The sequence below is a fragment of the Manduca sexta genome, chromosome 8 (genome assembly GCF_014839805.1).
Source record: "Manduca sexta isolate Smith_Timp_Sample1 chromosome 8, JHU_Msex_v1.0, whole genome shotgun sequence".
NCBI classification, from domain to species: Eukaryota; Metazoa; Arthropoda; class Insecta; order Lepidoptera; family Sphingidae; genus Manduca; species Manduca sexta.
The window spans coordinates 1,805,280-1,822,447 of record NC_051122.1 but is presented as its reverse complement, the minus strand read 5'-3'; the positions used below and the strand labels follow the sequence as shown (position 1 = coordinate 1,822,447).

General features: G+C 35.4%; 3 protein-coding genes across 6 annotated transcripts in view; 1 reads left to right on the top strand and 2 right to left on the bottom strand.

Moving 5' to 3' along the window:
• The window catches only part of LOC115448311 (ral GTPase-activating protein subunit beta-like), a 19,179-nt gene extending 14,361 nt beyond the window's left edge, over positions 1-4,818 (bottom strand). Inside the window, 8 exon segments of the mRNA XM_037436455.1 lie at positions 913-1,045; positions 1,487-1,629; positions 1,894-2,052; positions 2,055-2,076; positions 2,248-2,459; positions 2,802-3,039; positions 3,552-3,710; positions 4,563-4,818. Coding sequence (XP_037292352.1) covers positions 913-1,045; positions 1,487-1,629; positions 1,894-2,052; positions 2,055-2,076; positions 2,248-2,459; positions 2,802-3,039; positions 3,552-3,710; positions 4,563-4,598 — 1,102 coding nt within the window. The 5' untranslated portion in view covers positions 4,599-4,818.
• Positions 4,819-4,941: 123 nt separating this feature from the next.
• On the top strand, positions 4,942-16,705 carry LOC115448315 (metaxin-1). 4 transcript variants are annotated; one of them, XM_037436492.1, is made up of 10 exons: positions 4,942-5,332; positions 5,445-5,642; positions 5,948-6,097; positions 6,915-7,038; positions 7,733-7,798; positions 14,083-14,229; positions 14,572-14,841; positions 15,296-15,530; positions 15,739-15,893; positions 16,344-16,705. In XM_037436492.1, exons 1-10 carry the CDS (start codon positions 5,214-5,216, stop codon positions 16,410-16,412), a joined length of 1,533 nt encoding a protein of 510 aa, XP_037292389.1. In that variant the 5' UTR covers positions 4,942-5,213; the 3' UTR covers positions 16,413-16,705. The 4 variants fall into 4 exon arrangements, with proteins under 4 accessions (XP_037292389.1, XP_037292391.1, XP_037292390.1 ...); XM_037436494.1 differs by having other exon boundaries at positions 4,944-5,332; positions 5,445-5,638; XM_037436493.1 differs by lacking the exons at positions 4,942-5,332; positions 5,445-5,642; positions 5,948-6,097 and adding an exon at positions 6,192-6,328.
• On the bottom strand, positions 10,732-13,303 carry LOC115448316 (B-cell receptor-associated protein 31). Its single transcript, XM_030175722.2, has one exon. The coding sequence runs from the start codon at positions 13,095-13,097 to the stop codon at positions 12,465-12,467; it is 633 nt and encodes a 210-aa protein (XP_030031582.1). The 5' UTR covers positions 13,098-13,303; the 3' UTR covers positions 10,732-12,464.
• Positions 16,706-17,168: the final 463 nt, after the last annotated feature.

Below are 17,168 nucleotides of genomic sequence, written 5' to 3'. Positions count from 1 at the left end.
GTCATCAAAGGTCTCTAGATCATGCAAATGTGTTGTGATCTGGGCCCGTAGCCAAGATGTCTCTCTGCAGTCATTGACGAATAGAATACGTCAGAGGTGGCGAACCTTTATTGGTTAACGCGCCATCCAAAGCTGGACTAATCTATCCGAGTGCCCCTTTTTGAATCATCCACTTCAAGGACTTGATGTCGGCTGATATACATTCGTGTATTAGACTAAACTGATACTTCTTGTTATACGATTTACGTGTTTTTAGCTTAGATGAAGTTATGCACGTACCATATATCCATAGTCTATATTTTTGACCGTCCTGAAAGTACCTCAATACATCTTTTCATCTCTAAATACTCGGAACTAACTTCACACCGGCCAAAAAGATAGACTATAACCATAATTATATAATAGAAAAATATCACGCTGGAAGCGAATTCTAGCGTCATCAAGAAGTCTACAGATTTAAGGGAGTAAATAATAATTTTGTACAATTTGTTTTGGCTATAACTAAGCAAAGAGTAAGGTAAGCAAAAACCACACAAGATGGTGCGCAAGTAAAAAAATACGGTGTTAAAAATATAACTAAATGTTATACATCTATTAAACTTTTCCACTAAATATTAACTACTAAAACTACTATATGAAAAGAAAACAAAACTACTATAAAAAAAACACTCCACACCTTTCTAACTCTATTTAGTGATATAATAATTACATAATCTATTTTTTTTTACATTAATAAATGTAATCTGTGTTTATTGCATATAACGCTCAACGTGCGACACCTTAGTAATGTGAATACGGCTTTATAAGTTTATTTATCGACGTATAAAGCTTCGTTCACATTGAGTATCGCATATTGAGCACTACGTGTGTCGTTTTTTCATTCCCATTAGTCGACAGTTTGTATCCGTTTACCTGTGTAGGTGCCGAGGAAGGCGTCGACGTGCGCCGCGATGCCCTTCATGGCCTTGTGGAAGATGGCGGGCAGCGCCTGCAGGCACGGGTGCTGGCTCGGGTCGCGGTTACCCTCCTCTTGCGTTATAGAGTACTGTCATACAATTATTTTAGGAATAAGAACCAATGGTTATCAACCGAGGATCAGCATATAAAGTCCTCTACTAAATGTGCGTGTTTCGTGTAATTCTTGTGCTGAATGGGGCCCGTTTCGCACGCAAACCATGACGTTCGAGGTGATGCATTAGTTTGTTTGCGTTTTTATTCCTTGTTATATTTTCATCAATTTGTTTGTGTGTTGTTTTTTTTATATCATTTTTTTTTCATCTCTTTTTTCGTTTGTATATTGAATGTGTCATGGTGTTGTGCGAATAAATGTTTTTGTATTTGTAAACATAGGCCTCTGATAAAGATTTCCAGACGGATTATATTATCCACATAATAAATTTCAACAAAGCGGCGTTAAAACCCTACTTTTTGTAACAACCTGTATAAGTTCATTCTAAATCAATTATTTATGAACATGCTGTATAACCTGCAAGAAATCCGGCGTCTGGCTGATGATGTGCGGCCGACACAGATCCACGGGGTTGCCGATTGTGTGCAGGATGCGGTACCACGTCTGTATCACCGCCTCCGAGCTCATGTCCGCCGGGATCAGGTTCGCGTCTTCCTCGGCTGAGGCAAATTAGCATTTAACTTTGTTGGTTTAAATTTTTTGTGGTGGTTTGATAAATTTTATATTGCCTTTTTTTTCTTTTTTAACTCGCATTTTACAGGGTATAGATAATTAAATATAAAACCCTTAAAAATGTAATTATGTAAGAGCATTTTTTAATGTAACTTGCATATTGAAATGTTTTTTCACAAAACGGTTTTCTTTCGACACGAAGTTAATGGTCCTTTTGTTTTATAATGTGTAGCGCGAGACAGTGTACTGACCGATGGGCAGCGCGGGGAACATGGGCCCGTAGAGGATGGTGAGCAGGCGCGCCGTGAGGCACAGCGACACGCGCGCCCAGTGGTCCGTGAGCGGCGCGCGGTGGCGCCAGCGCATGCAGTGCTCGCGCAGCGTGCGCCACAGCGCCGGCGACGGAAGCACCGGTGGCACGCCAGGATCCATACCTGCATAACACGCACTATTTATATCTACTAAGAGGTACTTAGTGTACCATACTAAATGGGGCTTGATGTGAGTAATATTTTAATAGTATACTACACAAGCTTCTTGTAAAATGTAGAGCAAAAGGTTTAAAGATATTTGTTTTATGGTATGGTATGTATAGTAGTGTGTACCTCGAAGAGCACGCAGAGCACGCGCTCGCAGAGTTGCTCGGCGGCGCCGTGCGGCGCGGCGGGCGGCGCCAGCAGCGCGGCGGCCGCGGCCAGCAGCAGCACCAGCAGCGCGCGCCACTCGCCCGCGCCCAGCGACCCGCGCTCCGCCAGCGCACGCACCAGCCGCAGCACGCGGTGGCACAACACCGCCTGCTTGCTGATCAGGTCGCCGCCTACGTACGCACGCACACACACGTTTACTTTCTATACATTTCAACTTAAAACGTAATTCTCAAAAAAACAAAAACTTACCTAACTCCATTTGATATATGAATGTGAGTGCTTGGAAAAGAGAATTTAAATATGTTTTTACAATTTTCTTAAAATTACCAACTAAATAGAAAGAACGAGTAGGCTTGAATTGAGGCATAGTCTTTCACACAATACAAATCTACTTTCAACTGTATGTAACCTGATCAAGAATATATTGTGCAGATCGCAAAATTACTTCCACGAAATGCCTCTAATGAGGCAATGTAATACCACTATATAAAACAAAATGCAACCCAACTCACTCTCATTAGGCCTGGGCACAAACAGGTTCTGCAGATGCCTGAGTATCTTGCGCGCGTACCGGTGCGGCGCGGCGTGCACGGGCGCGGGCACGGCGGGCGCGGCGGGCATGGCGGGCGGCGCCGGCGGCAGCAGCGCGCCCAGCCACGCGCACAGCACGCGCACGCAGTCCCGCAGCGCGCCGTGCTCCGACAGCGGGAGGGAGAGCCCGAACCGGATCACCTCTAGCACCCACTCCACCTGTCACACATATGGCTCAATCACTGCTCTATTAAAAACAACCATCATTAACCTATGTAAGCCTATTAAATATGAGGTTCAAGGAAATGTATTGTGCCTACAATAGTCAAAAAAACAAACTAATCACTCTTTAGTTATTAATATTATAACTATACAGAAGTTATGTATATATTATGAACATTGTTTGCATCACTTAACCAATTTCATAGGTAAATCTTAAAAATCATCTTCACCTTAGCTTACACACCCTAAGTCAGTGTGGTGAACTTATCACAAACTTAAATATAGGCGAAATTAATTCTGAACTGCATAAGTATAACATAAGACTGGTATTCTGTTACAACTGGTCCACAGTATATTTCTTATACTATAGTATCATTCCCAGGCATTTATTTTGGCACCCCAATTTTATCATCAATGATGACATTTTCAAAGCCTGTGGAGCCCCTTAAACCCTTAGTGCTCTGCCTTGAACCTAACCTGTTTCTACCTAAAGCCAATACTTATCATACCTCGGCATCAGTGGTGAGTGGACTGGGCTCATGCGAGGCGAGCTGCTTCACCACCGCCAGCACCACCTCCCGGCCGCCGACGGCGCCGAGCACCCCTCGCCCTCCGCCCTCCAGGGGCAGGGAGCTCCATTCGTCATACATTCCGTCACTGTCTTTGTTCTGTATATTATGACAATCATAAGTTTTGTTTCTTATTATATTCAATATCATTGACTTGGAGAGTGCTTTTTTATATGTAGTATACTATACAGCCATTTGTAAACAATTTTGAAATGGAGTACTTCCTTTCAATTCAATGAATTTGTATATTGATTATTATGATACTTGTAGGTTGATTTGTGTGATTCTTATTGAGTTTTTTTTTATTTAACTTTTTTTGTTGGCATAAATGTAAAACACAATAAAATTGCATGATACAACTGTTGGTGTATTTTTTTAATATACATGGGCATGGCATGTTGACCAAGTAGGTATACAAGTATTCTACCACCAGAAAACAACACATACAAAAAACAAGAATTATGTACAGTTCTTGTTGTTTGTTTCCTCCTATCATTCCTCCTTTTTTGTATTTGTGAAAACTTTTAATTGACCTTTATCTTTTTTGTTATATTTACTACTTTTGTTATGCTAGTTGTAAGTTTTCCTTAAATAAATAAATAAATAATTTAAATTACAATAGTTAAAATAGCTGCCTTTACTATAAGTTAAAATACCTCCATGCTAAAAGTTATAACACATTAAATATATTTTTTGTTGTTGTATTAATGTATGGCAAAGTACAATGTAGTCTTATATTATAATATCAGAACAACTAAAATATGAAAGGAAATTTGTATGACCCTACACTAAATGACAATAATATTATTTTCAATGAGTAGGTACTGTTTTGTATCCACCCACTTTTGAATAAGTGTGTGTACTATAATTGTCATTTGTTTTTAACTTTCTGTAGACGAAATATGTGTAGTCTACAATAAAGATAATGTATATACTGCCAGCAGTACTTACTTTAATGTTAACTCTATTAAAGATTCCCACATTCATAAATAAAGAGTAACGGTACCCTTATACACGGGTCACAGCGCGCCACGAAACTAACTAGCTATGCAATCACTGCATTATTGCTTAAAATAATCCTAAAATATGTTTATTTGCCCCGAAGAAAACCAATCACCCTTAAACTTAGTAGAAACTGTAAAAATAAAAATTGCACTGTTGCCGTTTTTATTTTTCTGTCAATCACAAATGACAACACATTACACAATGTTTCGTATACAAAATTACTAAGTTGACATTTTGAGCATTATTTTTAATCAAAGTTTTGAAGTAAATATTTTTAGGAGTTGGCAACCCTGTTGAAAGTTCTAAATTTGTCTCTGCTCAAAACCTAAATGTCAAGTAGATCTTGAAATTTTGCTTGTTTGGTTTGAAATCAGTTTTAGTGGTTATTAGTTGCCACACAAAAAAGGAGAATTTAATAATTTTAGCAGCTTCCTACCAAAAAAGTCGGCGTAATAATTGTTTTTATAATTAATAAGTAATACATTTCCCATATCTATTGTAATTTTGTTTCTAATACATTCTCCGATTTGGATTTTGCCGGTGTATTTTGAAAATTTATCATTAGTTCTGTTAAAAGTTCGATTTAATTGAAAAATAATGAATTTTATTTGTATAATATGCACTGAAATAATAACTCAGGAAGAATTCGAGAGTATGTATATCACAAGATGTGGTCATATATTCCATTACCAATGTTTGACGCAGTGGACGCAAAGGTTTGTTGAAATTTAAATCTATTTTGTCTTCTAAGATACTGCTAGCAATGAAGACGAAATTTTAGTATGAACCATAGATTCTCAAGCTCTATAAATATTTTAAAACTCCTAGGTCTCCTTGCTGTCCACAATGTCGCAAAAAAGTTACAAAGAAATTAATGTTTCGTGTATACCCAACCCTTTCGGATGAACCGAGTTATGATAGTAAACTCACAGAGGCTCTCTTGGCCACTCAGCAGCAACTTAATGCCCAAATTGAAGAGAAAGATGCCACATTAGTTATGTTAAGAAAAGACTTGGAAAACAGTAAGTAAGTGATAATTTATTAATAAATATATATCAGTCTTGTATTATATAGTTCCATTGATGAGCATGGGCCTCCTCTGTTACTGAGAGGGACTAGGCGTTAGTCCACCACATTGTCCTAGTGCAGATTAGCAGACTTCACATGCCCTCATATCTATTTCGATTTGGATGTTCTTTATTTGTTTCAAAGACTACAACAAATTAGAACACTTAAAAATTGTTAGGTCAATTGTAAAAAAAATGATTGACATATTTCATATTTCAGTTCGCTATAATGTTTTTTTTTAATTGGATAGTTTTCTTTTTCAGTAAGACTATAATTAAATTTAAAAACGAAGTGGCTAGTCTTAAATTGGAAATGGAAGGGCAACAAGGAAAAATAGAAGAACATAAAAAACTTAAAGAAAAATTGGAAAAAGACTTTGAAAGATGTCATTATGACAGTATGGGCAAGGATATGTAAGTTTTTGGGTAAACTTTATAAATTACTTCATATTTTGAGCCATCCATCCTTCCTTATACATACAATAGTACCTCTGTCTGTCTGTTACATTTCCATGTCTCATGCATGAGCTTATTTCTGACCCTGGAAAGGTATAAGCTACTTTTGGTGCTAGAAAAGTATGTATATTTTAAAACTTTTATCCTGATAAAACAATTCACATGGTTGGAATTGCAGGCAAAAGCTAAGTAATATAAAATTCAAAGTAATATTATAAATGTTGAAGTTTGGGGATGCATTTGGGTGTTTGTAAAGTAAAAAGTAAAAGAGAAACCTACAAAATGGATATGTCAAGACTGGGGGGATGTTTGATGTACACAATTAATTCGGCTGCTTACAAAGGGCCTTAAAATAGTACCCTAAAAACATAATATATAAAATTAATGCTTTCTACTATAATATGTATACTTACATTTACAAAGAACCCTACAAGGGTCTGGCAGAAGTTAAAGCTCACAAAATTATCTGGCAATGATGATCATCAGTATTTAACAAATTCTATAACTCATATTAAAAAAGCAGCATTGCTTTTTAACATAAAAGAGTTTTTATGAATTTTTGGTACCTAAAACCTGTAAATTGGCTTAGGGTTAGATTAGTAATCATTAAGTTCTATTTTTGTTTAAATGATGTAGGTCTGTGAACTCTGGGGTAAGACCCCTTTAAAATAAAATAGATAAAAAATTTATCATTTTCAAATGACTAACATTATGAGGGGTATATTTAAACTTGAATCATTTCATATTAATAAACATGGCATTATGTTTGTTGCAGAAAGTTTGACAAAAAGCTCACCGCCTTGAGAGATAAATACAGATATCAAGTGAAGAGGAATAATGAATGGCGAAAAGCAGCAAAGAAAAAACACATTGGAATTTATAAGGATTCCATTAAAAGGGTAATCATTTTTTATGTAAATTTTTAGTATAGTACAAAAATTAAGGGCTGACTTTCAATCGTCAGATAAAGTGACCCATAGAATAAACAAATAGCAGACTGAGTCTAAGTTGAGCTGAGCCGAGCCTAAGGTTTGCTTGAGTAAACATTATGGTAGAAAAAATATAGGGTGACCAAATAAAAAAGTCATGCTCCCAAATAAATGCTAAACATAAGAATACTATATGCACTGTCTTATATGTTAATATTTACTAGGCAGGTAACTTTTACATGAACATTGTGAAACAGGCTCAAAGAAGTAAAACAAATAACCTATATTAACTATCTAACTGCATTAAATACTTTATTATTTATTTTCTTTGACAAGTGTTTTATCCCATGATTAAAATTGATATTTTTTTTATTGCTACGAATGACGAGACGAGATTACTTTTCGCATGATGGTAAGCAATACGACCACCCATAAACAGTAGAAACAAAATCCTACACCATGAATTACGAAGTATTGTTTGGTATTCCATTGCGCTCGCCATCCTCACACATCAGATGTATAGTCTTATTATGTAGTAGTTACACTTGCTAAAATGTTCTTTAAACCGGAACACAACAGTGACTACATATTACTGCTTGACGGCAGAAACATACATTCGGTGGTACCTACCCAAAGTCTTAAATCGGTTAATATTTATGTCCAGGGTTGCGGGAAACGTCGCAAGTATAGCACCAGTTGTTCGGACAGTTTGTCATCCTCTAATAGTCCCGTAAGTACCGACGTTGATAGTGACAGCGAAAGTAATTTCAGTGAATCTGATAGTAGTAGGTAGTTGTGTAACAATTTTTAACCATGTTTAAAGTGAACATCATGAGTCAACGGCTCAAAGTCGTTGACAGTGCCGTAATTAGATTTTAATAATTACAATAAGAGTTTTGTTTTCCAAATTGTTTGACACATGTTATAATAATGTAAGTGTACACTTGTATGCGCTAAAAGCAATGTTAGTGTGATATTAAGTGCCATGCGATGCGCTTGACACAAAAGCTGGTCCGGTCTTTTCTAATTCCTCGAGGGTGTGCGCCCTGTGCATGGATACCGCTGGAAAGGGCGTTGTTACTGTTCTGTGCGGTATTTTCTGACTTCTTCAATACAATCGGCCGGATTGACTAGAGAGGTAACACAAAATATAGAGTCCCACCAATAAGTGTTGTATACATATATCGTAGTTATATAATGTTTTCTCTCTCCCTCTCTTACTGTAAATGTTGTTTAACATGGCGAAACAAAACATATATTTTTTACTCTTTTCCAAAAAATTGGAATTTATTTAAATGAATACACAGGTACTATAATACAACTCGTTCAAGATCTGTCAACAAATGCTGCTGAACTTAGTTTTTGTCTTCAATTAGATGAATGTTTAGGACATTTGTGTGTTCAATTTGTTGTCATTTCATGTGTCCCAGAAAGAAGTTCCAGTATCACTAAAGTTAGTTCAATTTCGATACCTTTTAATTTTACGCTTTTTTCTGACACACCTGTTTTTGTTAAAGTTGATTAGTGATTATGACTTCAATGGTGTAAAAAAAGCGTGATAACGAAAGCTGAGTCACGGATGAGGCAATGCGCACCGCAAGTATATACCATAAAAAAGAATATACAAGTGACTTAAAAAATGTGCCAAAAATGACAAGTCTCGTCGAGCCGCTCGAATTAGCTGCGCTTGCGCATCATCCATCGTCCGTCGCTCTACTCGCGCCATCACGATATGTCAAACATTCTATATATTGTAAAGTTTTAAAAGTCTCATGTTATGGTTGATGTGACAGAAGAGTGATAGTTATTGGATATTTTTTGTATAATATAGTATTACAGACGTTCCCAGTGAACTTAAGCTGGAAATGATTAAATGTATAAAAAAATAGCAATATACTAAATAAAAATACTATTTATAGCGGAAAACTGTGTCCCGACTTTTCATGATAATCCATCTGATGAAATGAAATTATATAATTTATTTTGATCTTATAAAATGTTTGTACATTATTTATATTCCGTCAATTAGAGGCGGTATTAAGATGGCGCGATTGTGGCAACCACCCGAGGCCTTGTCTCGTTTTTTTTTTTTGCTTTCGCCTGGGGGTTTGCGTCCTTTAGGGCCGCCACTGCCGTCAATACCACTAGTTTGGAAAGCAGTATAATGGAAATGTTTTTCTATTCCGATGTACTTCATGTATATAATTGTTTTTTATATTCTGTTTATGTGAAACTCTTAAAATAATACTGTCATTCGGTGGCGCAGCGTAGTTTGGGCCGGGGAACCCCAGCGGCATTTTTACAGGGGCGCCAAAATTCGTGAAATAAAACCTTTTGCCGCGCACAAGACTCTAGGGCGATGTCATGGACACATACACTTGGAAACTAAAAAAAAGGATGCTGGAAAAAAGACGTAATTTTTTTATTTCGGCAGATGCGCCCCGATATTGTTTCCGCCTCGGGCACCAGATACCTATGCTACGCCACTGTTTTCATTACTTTCATGTTCACTGTTGTAAGATAATAAAACGAATTTATATTTGAGCAGCGACAATTTGTATACTAATAGTGTAAAGAATCTTATCCAATGAATAATTATGCATATTTTGAATAAACGTTGATTTCAATTATTATTATCCTAAACAGCATATTTCAAGTTTGCAAATCTAAGCGCGGCATAAAAACCGCGCGTCGCTTCCTAGTCAGTCTAGGCTGCGATGTCCACCTATTTCTGAAGCTTAGACCATTGAACTGTTTGGACCCTACGCATGCATTTACAGGCCTGGACATAAGAAAGAAAGAAAGAAAGAAAAGAAAGAAAACATTTATTATTGCACACAAACAGTATAACGTGCACATAGTAACAAATAAAGAATAAAAACATAAAATTAAAAAAGAAATATATTATACCTATTGTGCCAACAATGGAAACCCTCATTCAGCTTCTTGCTGCAGTACCAGTCTGATACCGCAGCGCTGATTTTCAATGAGGCACCCTGGGTGACGTAAATAATAACGTAAAACATAAATTACCTTAAAGTCAACAATATGTATTTAACCCGAAGGCAGTGGGCGGTGGCCCACGTCACTCGCGTCTTACGCCGTCCCTGGGCACGCGAAGTGATGCCACACTGGTATGATATGAAAGCGCACAGGCTGTCAATAACTAAATAGTTCTTGATAACTATTTATGTATTTATAGACTGTGGCTGCATTTACTTTGCGTCCCGGTTGCATTGAAAAATCCAGTTTAGGAACATCAGTTAAAAATCGTATGTCCTAATATTTTTTTAAACAACAATCAGCCTTGATGCACTGTAACTTCCTTCACGCTTATAATTGTATGTAGTTGAGTAACCCGACTTCTAATTTCCTGCAATTTAGGTACTAACTGCATATATTCGAGTGCAGAGGTATAACTATTGCAAAGTATTTAGTTGTATTTGATCCCGACACCCGGACAAATCGATACACTAAAATATTAATTTCTATGTGTTATGTGTGATGATACGTGCCATTCTATGTACAGTCAGCAATAAAAGTAGCTGAGCAACTATACTGACAATACTTACCTACCAGAAGACTGGGCCACTACTATAACAGTAATAGATACCTATGATAGTACTGACCTATAGTGGAACATGATGGTACAAAACAAAACTGTCAATCTTTGAAACAATTTATTCATAAAAAATAATAAAAAACATTTTTTAATTTAATCACAATTTTCAGTAAAAGATCATCTAATAATATATAACCAGTTCACAGTGTGCTGCTCTTAGGATAAAAACATATTACTTGATAGATCTTTGGAGTAAGTACATACTATGAGATATTTATATTTATAATAAAAATTCTTAAAGATAAATATATAACCAAAGTTGAAAAGAGACCAGAAATATTAATGCATTAAAATATAAGCCATTTCTTTAAATAACACAGAAATAAGGAAATTATAAGCAGAATAATATTGTTTAATGCTCAGGGAATGAACAAAATTAAATGTGAGTAAATATCAACATACCCACTTTTCTGTTATTACATTCACAGAAAGTATTCTTTGTATTCTTATTTTTGCGTTTCCTTCTCCAAATATAAAATAGAAAAAGTATAAATAACAATAAATGCACTGGCAGAAGACAAAGTATTATTTTTATAGCTAAGCATTTTACACACTAATACCTATTACTTATATAGTCCTTATGTTCTGTTGTTTCCATTACACACTAAAATTATTATTATAAAGACAGTTATTAATACAAAATAGGTATTATTATATTTTTATGTTGCTATTTATTTTTGGTATGTATATGAATTAATACATAGGCAGTGGCATTAAAATGAGATATAAGCTTGCTCTTTGTTTGCTTATGTATATAATTTACATATTATGCTCACTTGAAAATCCTTTATATGTATGTATTCTATAAAGGAATACCTACACCCTTATAAAATGCTTGTACACATTACACACCAAAAATGCATAGTCAAATAACTTAAAATACTACATCAATATTGCACATTTATAAACACTAGTTATAAACACAAAGATAGTTAATGAAAGCAACAAATCTAATACTTATTGTTAACAAGTTAATTCTCACAATCTACAGGCCTCGTCTAAAAATATTTTAATCTCAATATGTCAATCTTTTTGTATCCCATTCCTAATTCTTAAGTAAATAAACAAACGACAATGATTAAAATAATCAGTGCTTTCTCACTTGCCTCCTATAAATATTCATCATCAGCTACAGGATGTCCACTGCTGAACATGGGCCTCCCCCAAAGATTTCCAGATCAACCTATTGGAAGTGGTCCGCATCCAGCAACCTCCTGCAACTTTTATGATAATATTAATATTATGAGATTAAAAAAATGTTTCTAGGCACAGCCTTAACTTTTAGCGACTATCCTTATACTTGTCCATCGGAGACTAGAAAAACATTTCAAATATACAATTTTGATAAATACACCTAATCAAGCACCAATTCACAGGAAATCACAGTAGACACATACATATTTGAAAATTTGACAATGGGGTACAATGTTAGAGGCCTTTCTAATTTTTTTTTGTTCTATGGTATATTTAGTATTTACAAGCTGTTTATAAAATATCTATAATGCAACTTTTATAAGTTGTATGTGATATCTGTTATACAAAATCTACACTTAGAAGAAAAGTTTATGGCTTAATATTTAAACAATAATGCATATTTTGAGAACATGAACATAGTTTCAATGCAAAGTATACATAATGTCATATAGGTAAGTAAATATTATTTATAATACATCAGAGCAGTATTTAAGTGTTTACACAATGTTTGAATACATTATTATGATTTAATAAGCTATCTTTAGATATTGTAGATTTTGGCTCAAGATTTATCAATAGTTTATTCATAATCGCTACTCTCATTTCCATTTGTGATTTCCAAATACTTTGCCCTCCATTTGTCAACTTCCTCTTGCAGTTGTTGAGTCTTTTCTTGTTCCGCTTGCAGATCATTCTTCGTCACTTCTAGCCGTGCTTTTAGCAGGTCATGCTCTTTAGTCTGGTTGTTACCTTGCAATGTGTTGGCTAGAATTGTTGATTTAGCTTCCTTCACAGTGGCCTCAGCTTGCTTTATTATATTCTCCGCTTTGATACTCAGCTCGTCTTGTATGATCAACATGGTCACCAATCGGCGTATGACGAATGTGAGAAAAATCGCGAAACCTGTGATGTAAAAGTTTCTCTGTGCTCTGAATAGTTTAACGTTATTTTTCAACTCGTTGGCGAGGTTCTGACCGCTATCTGTGGAGTGCGAGTACTTCCTCATCTCTCTTATAGCGTCGATCAACAACATGCCGAGGAACGCAAGAAAAAAACAGAAGTAAAACACGGCGTTCGACTTGAATATTGCGAACAAACGAGATCTAAAGAACTGGTGCCACCACCTCGGGCTGATTATGGGCAATATCATGAGAGCCACCAGCGCTATTTCGAAATACAGGTATCCCGCAACAAATGTCCATTGAATAGACATTTTCACTTACGTGCAGCAAATACAAGAATGAATTAAATATTTAGATATTACTTGTTATGTTCCCCAGTTAAACACATTAATATTATTTGTTTAAACCACACACGATAAGCGAATTATCTGAGATTTTAAGTTTCGTTTGCGAAAAGTGCGAGATAAAAATAAAATATTGACATTTCTCTATAGTTGACTCAAAAATTACGGTGGAAGTTTTGATTGGTCAATACTATATTTGTAGGTTAGTAACACAATATAATTTTATTTTGTGAAATATTTTATTTGTAATGTTGCTATCCGCCGGGGTTGTCCCGGTCATAAGTTAAATTACACTTCGAACTTGTATAAATTTTATTGTAGTAACACGCAATCCGCTTACCGAAAATATAATTAATCTTAAATAATAGAATTGGTTATGTTAAAAAAAATTAAATTATATTGTACCTATTTAGTTTAGTATTGTATTATGGAAGACTGTACGATCATCGTACAAGACACAGCTGTTTTGCGTCTTTTTTACGCGAAAAAACATAGAATTAACATTTCTTATAGCAAATTTACATCGAAAGCCATTAATTAAGCAATACGTAGGCATCTATATGTGTTTATATCTATAGTCATTGGTTTATATGGCCGAGTAACAATGACAAGTATTGCATACTGTATTGTCAAGAAGGATATATATTTGCAGCTGTAGTGTGTATAGATAAATGTTCCTACTTCCTTAGCCACAGTGTCGAAAGTTAAATTGAAAAAAAAATAGGAATGTCATTTGTTCTATGTCCAGAAAATTGAATTTGTAATTTATTTAAAAATATATTTATACCAAAATAATGGCTAGCATAGAATTAGATATATGGAGAGGTGAATGGGGTCTCGCTTCTATAGATTTAGAATGTTTAAAAGTTTTAGTAAGTATTGATATAACCTTAAATTTCTAGTTGGACCGGTATTGCATAAAATATTTATCATTTTCTATATTCTTTCCCAGACTTACATGAAATTTATTGGTGTGCCAGTGCGCGTACGAGAGTCAAACAATCCATTTTTCACACCAAAAGGCCAGCTACCTGTCATGAAAGACGGTCGGAAAGTTTTAACAAATTTCGAAGAGGTTGTTGAACATTTGAAATCCCTGGTATGTATAAGTTTTAATTCATGCTCTGTTTATAATCTATTATAAAATATTCTTTATTTGTTAGCTACCCACCTACATTCATGTCTTATGTTTGAAGTTATAGTTAAATTAAAAAAGGCGTGTACTCAGTATGAAATAATGTTAGATGTAGGTGAAATATAACTTTGAGATCCAATCTGACAGCTCTCTATAAAGTTTTGATCCCGTGTAGGTCCTTACTATTGGTCTGGATTGTTGACCTCTCAAACAGTGTTCTTAGCCAGTTCTTAGTGTGTAAAACTGAATATATGATTTTTTTCTCTGTATATTTCACTTTTTATCTCATATCTACATTATTTTCAGCATTATAGCACAGATGTCCATTTAAACACAAAGCAGGCCGCGGAAGCCAGTGCCTTCACACAATACCTCAGAGACAAATTATACCCAGCATACCAGTTTGCCTGGTGGGTGGATGAGAAAAACTATAGTGAAGTGACAAGACCTACATATGCAAAGGCCCTCAGGATTCCATTCAATTTTTATTACCCTTCGAGGTACCAGACAACAGCTAAAGAGATGATTGATGCATTGTACGGTGAACATACAGATCTTAGGGAAATTGAAAAGACGGTAATATGAATTGAAATAATACACAAACAAAATAAATGATACTGGTTGATTCCCCCTCATTTTTTTAATAGCTCTGATTACATTGAATAGGTATTTCGGTTACAAATTGTGTGGGACTGGACTGGCTTGATGACTAGGCACCCAGTCATAAAATCTAAATCTTTCTGCACAATATTTGTTGTAAAGTGTATTATGCCAACCTCTCATTGAAGTGGTCAACCTTGTATTCAGTAAAGTTGTGTACATGTAATGTGTATTATAAACACATTAAAAAATCAATAAAAAAGTAAACATTTTTATTTTCCTTTTTATTTTATTTTTTGACCCCTGGCCAAATTATGTACAGACCATATTATAATTTACTGATTGGTCATTTCATAGAACATTTAAAAATACATTGCCTTATTGATCAACAACTTAAATGTTTTTCAAGTTACAAATACATTCATTTCAGATTTACAGTGAAGCAGAGAAGTGCCTCAAAACATTATCGGACAGGCTCGGAGAAAGCGAGTACTTCTTCGGCAACCGGCCTTCGTCATTCGACGCGATAGTGTTTGGCTACCTGGCGCCGCTCGTCAAGGCGCCCTTTCCCAATGCGACCCTAGCGAACCACGTCAAAGGCATCGCTAATTTAAGCAGATTCGTTGCACGGATCAATCAGAAGAACTTTAGGCATGTCACAGATGGTAAGGGTTGTTTAATGCTATTACAATAATATTTCAAATCGATTGCGTTGGCGTTGTACTGATGGAAACATGTTACAGTAATTTCGGGACTTATAGTTGGATGTGCTGTTCAGGCGTACCAAGCTGCGAGCTACCCCTAGTTTTAGAATAATTGACATTGGATACCGATCAAGTAGATTTACTAAAAAAATTATGACGTCTTTTTTAGAATACAACAGACAAAATGCTAAGAAGCAGTCGACGGGCACGCAGTCAGAGCGCGATGCGGCCAACTTTCCCAACCAGACAAGGAACAAGATACTAGCCGCGCTGTTTGCCGCTATAGCGATGACCGGGTACGCAGTCGCCACTGGCATGTTCCAGGTTCGTGTCCCATTCGGTTATGTTTTCCTTACAAAATCCTGAGACATCGTGTTTTTTTTATTCCCTCGTACCCAGCTCTATGGCCCTGTGACCAAAACCATATTTTAACTTTGTATTGCTTATTTGTATTTCAGTTGGCTCTATTTTACTTCTAGTTATTCCTATTACCTATATCTTTGCATGAGTTTAGTATTGTAAGATATACTTGAATAGATTAATCTCGCTAAAGTTGTATTCTTATTCATTCTCACAACATGAAGTGATAAAATATTTTAATAAGGTCTTCATATAAAGTTAATAATATTAACACATTTATAAATAATTTACGTTAACTTATGCAATCATGTTTACTAATGTATTTAAAATTGGCCACTCAGCCAGACTAAAACTTTAATAATTAAATATGAAGTAACTAGTCAGAATAATAAAACCGTGTTGTGTTCTGTTCAGGAGCTGAAAGATATGGAACACTCGCGCGATTACAACGACATGTTTGAGAATGAGGAGGACGACAACTGACGCACGCGGCTACCTCGAGCGGGGACGCGCACGCGCACGCCACCTCACCAATGACCGCCGACGCTTAACCCTACACCTATAGTACACATGTGACCAACAGCCAGATCATTCGTCAATAGTAAAAGTAACAACTTAAGTAAACACCATAACAGTTACACAATTTACATTAGGCAAAAGCAACATTGCTAGTTTTTTCAAAGAAAGTTTGGCTGTAAGAGATTATACTAACAAATGCTGTATTTACTCTGTTACATTTCGTCCATGATAAGAAAAAACAGAATAACTATTATGTACATGAACAGTAAGCCACTAAAGTAGTTGAACAGTTTTAAAACTTCAAATCCTGCATATTAACTTCAACCGAAATATGATTTTTTCTTCATCTAAAGTTAATTTATTGAAGATATTTTACTAAGGGATAAACGATTGTTAATTATTCACAAGAATCAAAATGACATTTAGGATAGCAGGCTGCAGGACAACAATGTAAAACACTGCGCAGCTAATATATTAGCTGCGCAGTGTTTTACATTGTTTTACATAAACAATGTTTATTAGTAAAGTGTTTGATCGCCAAACTGATAATGTCAGATTACTACATAATTATATTTACCAATCAGAATGTCGAATGCAAGGATTACAGCTGTCTTATTAGTCCATATAATACGTTCTGCTATGTTTGGCCGCTATTTTGTGCTAATGAATAGATTTGAGCTTTGTAGTACTGGAATCTATGCTCAAATGTTACCTCACTGC

Coding starts and splice junctions, on each gene's coding strand:
- LOC115448315 (XM_037436492.1), top strand. CDS start 5,214: ATGAATTTTATTTGTATAATATGCACTGAAATAATAACTCAGGAAGAA. Junction 5,333..5,444: donor TTGACGCAGTGGACGCAAAG/GTTTGTTGAAAT, acceptor TAAAACTCCTAG/GTCTCCTTGCTGTCCACAAT. Junction 7,799..14,082: donor TGTCATCCTCTAATAGTCCC/GTAAGTACCGAC, acceptor ATTCTTTCCCAG/ACTTACATGAAATTTATTGG.
- LOC115448316 (XM_030175722.2), bottom strand. CDS start 13,097: ATGTCTATTCAATGGACATTTGTTGCGGGATACCTGTATTTCGAAATA.